General features: G+C 37.0%; 1 protein-coding gene across 2 annotated transcripts; it reads left to right on the top strand.

The window, feature by feature from the left end:
* The first annotated feature begins 8,435 nt into the window (after positions 1–8,435).
* On the top strand, positions 8,436–12,588 carry LOC113748896 (bZIP transcription factor 46-like). Of its 2 annotated transcripts, XM_027292486.1 has the most exons (5): positions 8,440–8,534; positions 9,166–10,352; positions 11,270–11,341; positions 11,439–11,468; positions 12,219–12,588. In XM_027292486.1, the coding sequence occupies exons 2-5, from the start codon at positions 9,216–9,218 to the stop codon at positions 12,291–12,293; spliced, it is 1,314 nt and encodes a 437-aa protein (XP_027148287.1). In that variant the 5' UTR covers positions 8,440–8,534; positions 9,166–9,215; the 3' UTR covers positions 12,294–12,588. The 2 variants fall into 2 exon arrangements, 1 of the variants encoding a protein (XP_027148287.1); XR_003464477.1 differs by lacking the exon at positions 12,219–12,588 and adding an exon at positions 10,941–11,071 and having other exon boundaries at positions 8,436–10,352; positions 11,439–11,458.
* Positions 12,589–13,332: the final 744 nt, after the last annotated feature.

Raw genomic sequence — 13,332 nt, 5'->3', positions numbered from 1 at the left:
GTTGTGTATCCCGTATTACTTTATTTATTTATGTTATCAATGAAATGCAAGGAAGACAGATAAACTAGTTGTAAAGGTTATAATTCTCTGACTTTCTATTCTTATTGTGGTATTATTCTCAATTAGCTGATATTGTGCTCTTTCCTTGTAATCTTGAGAGTTTACTATGATTTGAAGGTTGTAGGATAATACTTCTCATTTTTGCACTTATAGTCATGCTTTTAAATTGCTACAGGAAGAAAAACCATGCATCATTCCTAGTTTCACTGGAAATTCTGAGTATATAAATAGAGATTCAAGGAAATATAACTGCAATTGTTGGAGCAAACGCCGCTCGAAACTTTCATATTACTTGTGCCGTTGTTAGCTGTCCCGCTAACTTGTGTCTTATGGAAAAAAGAAAGACATTCTTTTGGTTCTGCAAAGGCATCTGTTTGTAGTAGGGAGTTATGTCCATGATCCTGATATTTGATTTTGAAAATGTAGGTTAAACCTTTTCAGTGTGCTAATTTTGCACTGTTGACGCCATTAAGGGTATCAGACGTTTTACTGAATGGAACTAGTACCACTTTTTGTTTGGAGGAGAATACTAGCAGTCGTAAGGGCTATTATAGCTGATTCCATTATGCTGAAGTTGATTTGTGACTGAAATTTCATTTTTTTTTAATGGGTCGTTGACTATTTATTGAGTTTGTTAGCAATCTGGTGATGGCCACAAACATCAAAATCTAAATGTAAGTTGGTGACAGTGGGGTGATGATACAAACACCGAAATCAATCTGGTCCACGCACCTCGTTTTTATCATTTGGAGTACAATGGTGAATGCAGCACTGCTAATCTGATTAACATTTTTCTGTGATCCAGTTGTAGTAGGCGGACTTACAAGTGAATGATCATGCCATAGTTTGTTTCCTTTTGATGAATATGAACACAATGCTACCTTAAATGAGTTACTATCTTTAAACAACCTTTTGAAAATTGAATAAACTTTGGGTATTTGGGATTTGGGTATTACAGGTGCGAATTAAGCTCTTCAGTTAGTTTTCCTTCAAAAAAAACAAAAAAGGTTCTTCAGTTGGTAGTGGTGTTTCTAATTTCTTTATTTAAAGAGACAAGTTCTTAATAAACTCAAATATGACAATAGGAAAAAATAAAATGGTATCTGCTCATTTAGAGAAAACGATCGTCCAAAATCAAGGGAAGTTTTTTTCCCGGCAGCAGTCAACAACCATTATTATTATTTCAGTAGCCCTTCATTGTATAAGAATGATGGTCAAGGAAACCAGTAAAGGAATATTATTCATGGTTTTAAAAACAAGAGATATCGTTCTTTGGTTGATACTCTGTTGCATTGAATCTGTTCACTCCTTCCCCTCAAAAAAGAAAAAAGAAAGGAAAATCTGTTCACTGCTTTTGAGCATCTCTCAGAGTTTAGTTAAAATATGCCTGGATTCTCTTTAGTCTCATTCTTTCAGTGAGAGGAATAAAGTTGACGTGGGTATCAGCAGCCCAAACACATGATAATGGATCTTGTGTTGTTAGAATTTGAAGCCTTATGGTCCTGGTTGTAAAGTGTAAAATGGGACTTATTTCTTGTCAAAATTTCTTGCTTGCTCATTCTTAGTCCTACTTTAAGACATCTCGTGATGATGATATCTTGATCACTATTTTTACAAGGGAACTAAAATTATAAGTTGTTCGACTTAAAAGTTCATGCCTTGGCTTGTTTCTGCTTGCATGATTTTAGCAAGTTGCTTTTTCTTTGTTTCTGGCATTACCCTTCTGTTTCTGGGAGGATTAGAGAGATTTTTCTTGGAGAATTTTTTTGTTTCTATTTTATTTTTTCATAATCTTGTAAAAATGGAAGTCCGGCCAGCATTTCCAAACGTATAATTGCTTTAGTTTATCAATGCATGGAAGGTCAGATTATTGAATACTAGTAAATAATGGAGAGAGTCAATCAACAGTATCGAATGCTGACAACATGGTTATATCATCATCCATATTGGTGTCCTCATCTGGTTGGTTCTTGGAATTTCTTTTTACGGAACCAGTTACTGATTCATTAGCATTTCCTTTTACTACTATTACTTTTCTTGGCTGTGGACAATCCAATCCACATGATCAAAGCGAAGAAAGCTAGATCCTGATTATAACTTTTGAATTTTGATGCTCCACTTTAGCAGTTCTGTTATCCCTAACGTACATGTGTCCACCGTCTCCAGATATTTTAAGCAGAAAATAAAAACAAGTAAAATTGCGAAAAGTGCTTCGTGAATGAGAGACCACCAACGTGATCCCGGCAGTCATATATTGAATCCGGACGGCGACATCCATGTTCGTGCACATGAGCTCACCAATGCATTAATCACACCAACTCCTAGCATATTTGTCTCCTTTCCTGAGTTCTAGAAGTAATGGTAATGGTGGTAGGGTGTGTCTATAAATTTAAGTTGGAATAATTATATCTAATTATAGATTTAAAGATTTTTCTAAAGAATGTTTGGATTTCATATTTGGAAGGAAAACGTGTTCCTTTGCCTTTGTATTTTACATATAGTAGTATTTCTTAATGGCACTCCATCTTCAAGTGTTTTCGCTTAAAACATACAAAATGTTCCTGCCCTTTTCTTATCATGACACTATGTCTGGGCATAACCAAAGGCTTCTAAGCCTGATAAACCGATTTCAGATTGGCAATTTCTATGCGCTCATTAGATGATCATAGAGAAGAAACCACAGGTAGGTAGCAGTGGGCCGTGAGAAAAATTAATGGTGCTTAGTTAATTACTAGTATCTAACTACTCCTGAAAAATGATTAGATTGGATGATGAGATGGGAAAAATTGTAAGTAAGAGATATCGACACAAATTAATCTCCGTTTGAATTAGCTGTTTTATGTGTGTTTTTGAAAAATTTTACTACGTAGCGGTGTAAATAAGAGAAATTGATGGGCTGTGAGAAAAATTGATGGTGCAGAGTTAATTAGTATCTAACGACTCTTGAAAAATGATTAGATTGGATGATAAGATAGGAGAAATTATAAATAAGAGATCTCGATCAAATTAATCTCCGTTTGGATTAGCTGTTTTTAAGGGTATTTTTAAAAAATTTTACCGTAGCAATGTATATGAAATTTTTTGAAAATTTTGATACATTGTATGAATAAGATATTTTTTAAGTTATTGTGTATTGTCGTAGCATTACATTTGTAAAACTTATTATTATTTTTGAAAAAAATGATCCATCCGAACACGGAGCCACGTTTACATATATCTAACTGCCCCTAGAGGGCGGCTGTGAAAATCAATTTCTCAGAGAGCATAGGCTGTCTGCTACCGTTTAAATGCACCTGGGCTAATGAAGAACCAACCGGTTGTACTGACTTCCATAGCTGTACGATCGGTTGCTACAGCCGTGACTGAACATTGTCGGGGTAATTAGGTACCATGCCAACCAAAATCCACTACTGGTAAATGGTCGAGATATTTCACGTCCCATTAAATTATTATTATTAATTACACATATTCAATACTGACGGCATGCTATCAAGTTGAATCTTTCATGTTTGACACCTGGACACCTAAACAGATGAGGAAAAATTCACCTTCCCTTATTTGAAGAGATGCGATTAGCAACAGTGAAAATCATGCAACAGCAACGCTACTACTGTTATCATGTACGATAACTACGCTATACCGTTTCAGAGGTTAGGATGGAATTTTGGACTGATTGGACGGTGGAAGAGTTTGAATCGAAATTGCAGGTGGACGATGGGATGGAGGACAGGGACATCTTGGTCTAACAATAAGTGATGAAAGGAACCAGAAGAAAAAATTAAAGGGGGTTTTCTGGGCCGTTGTAGAGGAGAGTGATGATGAGTATCAACATCAGGTTCCTAACTGTTGAGAGGAAAGGTAAGTTTTCTGGGCCGTTGGTAGTTAAAGGGCATCGGAACCACAGCATAAAATAATTGGATTAGGAGAGGTGGGACTAATCAAAGTGGCATCAGTTTGGTGGTGCCGTGTGGCATTTTGGGTGCTTTTTATTTATTATTTCGTAAAGTGACATTCCTGTGCAGCGGGTAATTTTGATAAAGGCCCGACCGACCTCTTCTATCTTTTTCCGTTTCTGGTACATAATCCTTTTTGTTTTGTTGAAATGCACTGACTGATGATAGAGATTGATTGTTTTGATTAAACAAAACAAGAATTCATCAATGCAGTTTCTTCTGCAGATGGGAGCAGTATTAAGTAATCTTGTAACACGTGGGCAAGCACCCTATACAGCAATTATCAGCATTTGAACGGTCCATTCCATTCCATCCCAAGGTAATAATTCTCCATCGAAGGCTGATGATGCCACTGAATTACACCCTGCTTCAGCCAAATTCACGCGCTTTGGTTCATCGGCAAAAGAGAAGGCTTGATGCATCTCCTCGTTCAAGATTTCTTGCTCCAAAATCCAACATCGCTTTTAAGCTTCAGCAACGTGGAGGTAAGAGGAGATGGTTAGATGGATTGGAAGATGGCTAACTTATCATCAAGATGCAGCACGCGAAATTTGAACTTTGTGAATATGCAAAGTCAAGAAAAAAAAAATGTTCAACTGTAAATTAAGGTTGCAAACGAATCGAATCGCGATCGATTAGTTTGAACTCGATCAACATCGAGTTCGAGCTGATTAAGTCAAATTCGAATTAAAAAATATTCAACTTATTAGCTCGCGAGTTGGTTCGATTTTTTATATATATTTAATTTTAATAATAAAATTAAATATATATTCCTAATATTTTATTATTTATTAAAAAATATTATTATTTTATTTTTACGAGCTCGAGTTCGACCTTCGTTGCATTAGCGATCAACTGCATGTTTTGCTTCAGTAATTGCGGCATAATTTAGTAGGTTGTAAGGCATGTCAAATACTCTTCATGATAGATGATATCTATCGAGAATTAAGCCACCAGTATTGACATTATCCATATGACAATTATTCTTACATTCTTGATCCCACTTTCCTTTCCGGGAAATACTTGTATAAACTAGTGGATGCAAGAGGGGAGGGCGGATGGGTTGGAAAGAGCACCTACCTCCAAGATTTCAGAAGTTCTTCTACGTCCTCTAAATAATTGGAAATGTTTCACATATATCTTTCTAAAATTTAGGTTTCGCCCCTCTCCCCCTACCCACCCAAGACTGTAAAAGTCCTTTTATATCCCTTTAAAATTCTAAATGTTTTCATTTACATCCTTGTGAATATTATCCTTCATGCCCCAAATATTTTACAAAAATATGAGCATGCCCCTTAAGTAATACATCTTCATAAATCTTACCCCCCCTCCCAAAAAAAATCATGGAATTAATTATATATATATACACACACACACATATCATGCAATAAATTTAAGTGCTGCACTATTATCATAAATCATTTAACATCAATTTCTATTATTACTATTTTTTTTTTTTGGCGATTTTAACTGTCTGCCTCCTTTTGTAACCGTCCATTCACAACACACTATAAGATGCAGTTCTCACTTCTCACTGGAAAAGCGAAAAGCGCGTCATTTTGGAACGTGTCGGTAATCTAGGGCAGAGGGTCCAATGTGCTCGTCCTCATACTATCCATTTTCAAAAGCAGAAGAGTGGACTAAAATGTCAAAGCCTCTTTATCCTTTCGTCCTCCTCAATCTATCGTCCGTTCATTGTCAATCAGCTAACCTACGTATAATCCCTCCCATCTTATCCCATGATTTAGTGGAACCTTCATCATTGAAGAAGCAGTCCAGTCCAAAGTCATAACGCTTCCTCAGTATTAGAGACTAGTGTGTATTATTTATGGGGTGGATCGCCAATCATGCAAGGTGCTTGCGTGTTAGTTGTGTTTATTCATCTCTATGAAAATTGAAAGGACTAAAATTATCATCATATCATATCATATCAGATAGATAGGGTGGAAAAAAATAGGAAAGAATGAATTAGCGGACAGTATTTTGAGCGATAACCTACTAATAATTCGAGCATTTTGAACTGTGATTTCGAGTCAAAAAGTGTTATTGAATTAGCTCAAGAGCATTCATTTCTGTTTGGAACTGTTATTATTCTTTAATTTGAAGAAATGCTATGCTGCTCCATTATTTAAGGAGTCGGCATTATTAAGACTTGTGCAAAATCTATCTTAATAATGCCGTATTCATTTCGGTTTTCTATACCAGCTGAGCATGCAAGGCAACAGGCATTCCCCACTAATTGGTGTTGACCCAGTCCAATGAAAAGAACCTATCAGAAAATTATCCAACTCTCTCAGTCCTAACAATAAAGGCGTGTTCTTATTTCTACAAGTTTTTGTTCCTTCAAAAGTCAACTGTCCGCATTGAGAATTTTCATTTGCTTTTGACAAACACATCGGTGTAATTGACACGCAAGCAAGCAAGCAACCATACAAAAAGTGTAGAAATTTGTATCATACGAATTTAATAATAATAAAAAAAAAGATAGAGAGGGTCGGAACTCGGAAGTAGTGATGATCTTTGAGGCGTATTCCAATGGTACATATCGAAAATTTTCAACCGGAGTCTTCTAAATATCATCACCAAGTAAGTAAATTCGTTTATTACTAGGTTAAATTTTCCCTTTTAATCTCTTTCCTTTTGATACAGATACAGCTTCTTCTGTTCCTAAAAGTAATTCAATATAAGGAGGGCACAAGGACAAGAATAACGTCGTGAATTCTCCCCAAACTTTCAATATTTGAGCACATTTAGTACCTTTGACGATTTTTTTTCTAGGACGTTATCGGAAAGAGTCATGTGATAGTCGCATGTCAGACAACTATTTTATACAATACTTGTCAAATATATGACTATCACGCGACTCTTTCAAGTCGTAATTTGAAAAAAAAAAAATCACTAAATGTGTTCAAATATTAAAAATTTGGGTATCAAATGTATTTTTATCTAAAGTTCGGCGGTTAAAATTGTTCGCGTATCAAAATTTGGCATTTTTTTCGACGCAAAAAAAAAAAAAACGTCATGAACTGTCTGACTTCTCGTGAGTTACAGTGTAGTTTCTCTGTTAGGTGAAGAAATTGTACTAGTGTCGGCCTGTCTAGTCTAATGGATAAATCTTTGCTTTTACGCTTTTTAGCATTTTTAAGGAGGAGATGACAATTACGTTTATTACCACTTTGGAATAGCTATAGTGATCTTTGCAATTGCCACTCATCCATATGTACAGAATAATATAATTCATTATTCATCCTCAGCCACAATCTGCAACCACGATTAACTTCCCTGACCTATAAATTGGACTTTGGGTGGGTAGAATTAGATTTCGAGCGTGCAATACCGAATGCTATAGCCCTGAGGGCTAAAGCATGACTAGTCTTTAAGCCAGTAATGAAGCGCCAAACCTACCCAGAAAGAGTAGCCCACTTCTCCAATTCCTAACCCTTGAGCTCCAATCTTTCAGAAAATTATGCCGGCTCGAAACGATCTACCGTAGCCACTACTTCTGACCATTTAAGATATTTTAAAGAATTTTTCTAACGGACTCTCTCGTTGACGCGTTTAAACAGCATCCACTCCATCGTATGAGTATACACACTAATTATTATTATTATTTTCTTTTGCATTCACATATTTTTTTTCTAATTAATTTTTATTTTTCAAAAAATTCAACCCTCATATTTTAAAATATCTCCATTGCAGGCGTGAAAAGTCAAACTTACTATATGTACTTTCTTTATGTAGTAGTATGTGATGAATTTTTCTCTCCATAAAAAATTCAAATTCACATTACTATTTTCAAATTGAAATATCATACGTTCAAATGTCTCGTTTTCTTTTTTGTGGTAATATTCAAACCTTTCGTTTGACCTGGTATGTTTTGAAAAGCGCTGGAAATTGGATGATAAAAAATGATTGAGAAATGTGTTTACAGAAAATTTTTTGATAAAAAAAATTGCAATACTCGAGTGCCAAATCAGCATCTTATAAAGGAGAGTTTTTCTTATAAAAAGGATTCTATCTTACCCAAAAAAAAATAATAATAATGTATTTTTTTTTTTTTCAAAGAAAAAATGTCGTTTTGGTAGTTTTACCAAACAATGCACCAAGAATTCGTGTCCTGGAACATGGTGGCATCCACATTTCATTGAAGGGCATCATTGTCCTGCTCGTGTCCCACTACTCTGACACAGGCAGTCATACCCATCGTGCCCATCCATAATCGAGAGACGTGGACGGTCCAGATTCTCCCACTTAGCACACAATGATTTGTTCGCCCATCACACCAAACTTTTTCCTACCCCATCAACTTACCATTGGCCCACGTGTCATCCCCAAGTAGGCCCCACCTTCCATTATTTTAAAATTTTTCCCACGATAAAACACTGGAGCTCCTCAGCCCTCTCTCTTTCAACTTTCAAGTTTCATCCCCTCTTGAGATCTCCTAGACAGACACTTGTCGCTAACTAAGACCCATCGCAGCCAAAAAAAATTATGTCCCAGAAATTGTTGTATAACTCCCAGGTAAACAGACAACGTTAAATTTAAACCAAAAAAAATGAAACGCGGATTCTTATACTCCTCCTAATGTCTCTCTGTCTCTAGCAAATTTCTCCCTGTTTTTATCGTCTTCATATACTTCTGCTTATCTGCTGATTGCTTTGCTTTACTTAAAGAAAGTTCCGACCTTTCAGATGATGCGTAATTGTTTCTAGCTATATCTCAATATTTTGTTGCCTTTTGTTGTCATTATCAGTTGTTCCTGGAGTTGAATTTTTGTTGGGGTTGTTGAAAGTTAGTGGTTGAAGTGCGTTTGGCATAAAGGTTATGATGTTCGAGGGATGAAGTTCATTTTTTTTTTCCTTCTGTTTATACTGTGTCATATGTCTTGAAATTCATGTTCTGATGTAAATTTGGAGTGTTCTTGTGAAGGAAAGTGCGATTGCAGTAGAAATTTTGGGTTATCTTTAGTTCTGTGTTGTTCTGCAGTTTTGGTCTGAAGTTCTATATTTAGTTTGATCATGTAAAGCTTTGTTTGCTAGTTCAATCATTCATATGTATGATATGTTATGAAAGGGTATTCGATATGGTCCATTCGAGAGATAGAAGGGAATCAATTTGATCTGATTGGATTTTTTGTGATTCCATATTACAGTGAGCTTAGGAGTAGAATTGGGGCATTGTTAGGTAGATATATTTAGTGAAATGGGGAGTCATTTCAATTTCAAGAACTTTGGGAATGAGCAAATGGAGGGTAGTGGGGGAGGAAGGCCGCCAGGGAACTTTCCCTTGGCACGGCAGCCGTCCGTATATTCGTTGACTTTTGATGAGTTTCAGACCACTATGGGTGGGGTTGGGAAAGATTTTGGCTCAATGAACATGGATGAGTTGTTAAAGAATATTTGGAGTGCAGAGGAGTTCCAGACTATGGGTCCTGCTAGTCAGGATGTGGGTGCTTCTGGTGGGCATTTGCAGAGGCAGGGCTCATTAACATTGCCAAGGACATTGAGTCAGAAAACTGTGGATCAGGTGTGGAGGGACATATCGAAAGAGTTCACTGTTGGTGCGAAGGATACTACTGGTGTGGGTATTACAACTATACCTCAGAGGCAACAGACTTTAGGGGAGATGACACTGGAGGATTTCTTACTTAGAGCTGGTGTTGTAAGGGAGGATGCTCAATTGGCAGGGAAGCCTAATATTACTGGACTACTTGGAGATTTGTCACGAACTGCAAATAATCAGGCTTTTGGGTTTGGATACCAGCAGCCGGAGAGGAACACTGGGTTGGTTAGTGGAAGGGTGCTGGAGAGTAGTAATCAAATGGCTATGGAATCTGCTAATTTGCCGTTGAATGTAAATGGAGTCAGATTTACACAGCAACAGTTAGGGGCAACACAAACACAGCAGACTCAACAACTGCCACAACAACAGCACCAGCCTCTATTTCCCAAGCTACCCGGTTTGCCTTATGCCACTCCCATTGCTATACCAAATAGCGCTCAGTTAGGTAGTCCTGGAGTTAGGGGTGGGATTGTTGGACTTTCTGATCCGGCAACGAGTGCTAGTTTGGTTCAAAATGGTGCGCTACAGGGTGCAGGTGTGGGGATGGTTAATTTAGGTGCTGGGGCTGTCACTATTGCTGCTGGCTCTCCAGCAGTTTCGTCAGATGGGCTTGCGAAGAGCAATGGAGATACTTCTTCTGTCTCTCCAGTCCCTTATGTGTTCAATAGTGGATTACGGGGTAGGAAATGCAGTGCTTTGGAGAAGGTTGTTGAGAGGAGGCAGAGGAGAATGATAAAGAACAGGGAGTCAGCAGCAAGATCACGAGCCCGTAAGCAGGTAATATATCTTGTAGTTGTATTACGCCAACAAATTTGATCCTTGTGACCTTGAACTTACAAATTGCTTTGGCTCGTTCTAGCTTGTTTTGTTGATTTCCTAGTAGTCAACAGGTTTTTAGTCTGTTGAGAATTTTACTAGCCATTAATGCCAAAATGGTAAATAGAGAATTTATGTCTAATGTTTACCATTGCACGGCATATGGTCTGCAAAATTTTATCTGTATCATTCCCAATTGGATCAGGTTTATCTTCTCAAGAGGCTACCAGTTTAGTATAGTAGGGGAAGGGAAAGAATTAAAAAAAAGTAAGAAGAAGACAGAGACAAGGGCTGAACAAAGAGACTAGTACAAGTCTAAAAAGTTGAAAAGCTACATGTAACAATTTAATAAGAAGAATATGCCAAATAAAATGGTGAAAGAAATAAAATTTGGTTACCCATCCCTTACACATTCATTCTCTCCCGTCCTTGGTCCCAACCCCACCAACCAAAAAAAAAAAACAAATAAAAAAAAGGGGTTAGGAGTTTCTTCTTGTGCCTTGATGAATTATGATGATTATTAACATACTTCTTTTGTCCTCTATGGAGATGTTGAATTCCCCAAAATTATCAAAGATTCGATACCTATGCGGTATGATAGTGATCTAATCTGACAAGAGATGAAAGATTATGAGAAGTTATACTTCGTGAGAAGCGTTAAGGATCATGTTTACTACGAGGTAATGTAACATTTACCATAGGAACAATTGGCACTTTAAGTTATATTAGAGACAACGAAGTTTGAAGATTCTGCATAAGTTTGATTACTAGAGAATAAAAGCAGCTTACAGAAATGATTATTAGAAGATTTTCAATACCATCTTTTTGTAGTTTCCATGGCAAAGATGATGTTATCTTTTGACTTATTGTGTATTCAGGCCTATACCATGGAATTGGAAGCTGAAGTTGCAAAACTGAAAGAAGATAACCAAGAATTGCAGAAGAAACAGGTAAACTCAATATAACTACTCTTTTGCACTCATTTCTTTGTCTATGACATATAGTTTTCAGTTCTCCAGTCATCTTACTGTATGAGTAATGCTGCAGGCTGAAATAATGGAAATGCAAAAGAATCAGGTATACCAAGTTTCTTCCTTCCTTCAGTAACTTGCACATGTTCTTCTGACATTGTTTTAGGCTTACTGATATGCCTTATTGTTTCTGAATCAAATATGTCACATCATATTCTTGGTTTTCTGAGATTTTGTCTGTGGATTTGTTTTCTTTTTGAAATGTTTGTTCTCATCTTATAAGTGTAAAGAAAAGTGTGTTCAGTTGAATTAGAAAAGCAGGCATGGGATGCATCAATTTGGATATAATTGCATTGTTTGTTGTGGAAACAAAATGAGTCATTTATTACTGCACGATAACTACTTTCCTGACAAGTCAAATGTGCACTTGCACGTATGCCCTGTGAAGGGGTGAAATAGTAGTGTTGCTCCTGATTGTATGCCCTTTTTAGACTTGCACATTCTATAAGCTCAGAATCACCCACAGTTTCCTGTCGATTAGCTATACTGCTGATTTCTCTGTTACACTCCTGTTTATGTTATTTCTCACCAGGCAAGCACATGGCTTTATTGGAAAAGCAATGCCATTTGTCAATGAAGTGCAAGTAAAGATGCCTGTTTTAATGTTGCATGCCCGTGGTCAAGACTGCATTATTTAGAAAAACTATTTTCATTGCAACGACCGCTGCCAACTCTAATTTTCATATAACGTATCTTGGAATTCCTCTCTTCAACATTTTCAGTAACTGCTGTTGAATTTGAGAGCAGAATGTTCCACATGAGCTAATTTTTCCAATTATCACTTGCTAATGGATAGGTCATGGAGGAGATGAACCAACAGCGTGGAGGCAAAAGGCGTTGTCTGAGACGGACACAGACTGGTCCATGGTGAAGTTGTAGCATATACCAGTGGCGTAATGCGTACGTGCTTACGTAGTGGATATATCGTTGCTGTAAATATTTGAGAGTTTAAGTTTTTGGTGTAAAGAGAGAGAGAGAAGATTAGCATTTTGGGTTGGAGTAGACTGTTTGTTCCAGTGACTCTTGTGAATATTGTGCTTAGATGGGGCTAAACTATACTAGTGTTTGTAGAATCAGTGGATACTACTTAACGTTAGTCGACTACAACAGCTGTACCCCTTGTTCTTTTCGGGATAAATACAAAACATGGATAGGCTTTAGATGTATAAGATGCTCAGTTGCAGCAGATGAGTTATACATGCTCAGTTACTCATCTGCATCCAAGATGAAGATGGTGGTGGAATCATTGGAAGGCATTATGGACATGGTAGTAACAGGCAAGCAAAGCAAACAAGCTTGCATCCTTTATTGTCCTACGAAATGTTCCTGACCTCAACTGCGCTAGTAGTAAAACTTAAAATAACACTGAAGAAACCCGCGGTCGCGTATGCCAGATTGAAAAATGAAGAGCCAACATGGGTCATTCCAAGAATAAACAATTATGAAATGCTTCTAGCTTTTATGAACTAGCTCCCTTCCTTTCTAATTATAGTTAAACATGTGATGTGACCCTTTTTTAAGGCAATTAGCGTTACCACAGTCAGAAGCCTAGACCAAGAAGTACCCTGTTCAATTTCAACTAATTGGCACAGACTCAGCACAATCCCAATTTTTTCTGCAAAAGTTGCTTGGTACAAGAGTTTGGGTTGAGAAAATTTTGGAATGTCTGTTTTCTGGAAACGATCAACATTTATGATACAAAGCCCGCAAGGGGTGCTGAAGTTGCTATCTTGTTCCATCCAGCATAACGGTAGTGTAAAGCAAATTCAAACAAGTCTTGTAGTACTTCTGAAACCTCCTTTCAATGGAAATAAGATTCTCAGCTTCTCAATAGCAATAACGAGCCACCAAGCACAATGAGCAAGCGAACCAGATCTTGCTCGTCATGGTTCATTTTCCCGCAGAAATTA

Source organism: Coffea eugenioides, chromosome 10 (genome assembly GCF_003713205.1).
Source record: "Coffea eugenioides isolate CCC68of chromosome 10, Ceug_1.0, whole genome shotgun sequence".
Classification (NCBI taxonomy): domain Eukaryota; kingdom Viridiplantae; phylum Streptophyta; class Magnoliopsida; order Gentianales; family Rubiaceae; genus Coffea; species Coffea eugenioides.
The sequence above is the reverse complement of the archived record's forward strand: the minus strand, read 5'-3'. Positions and strand labels throughout refer to the sequence as shown.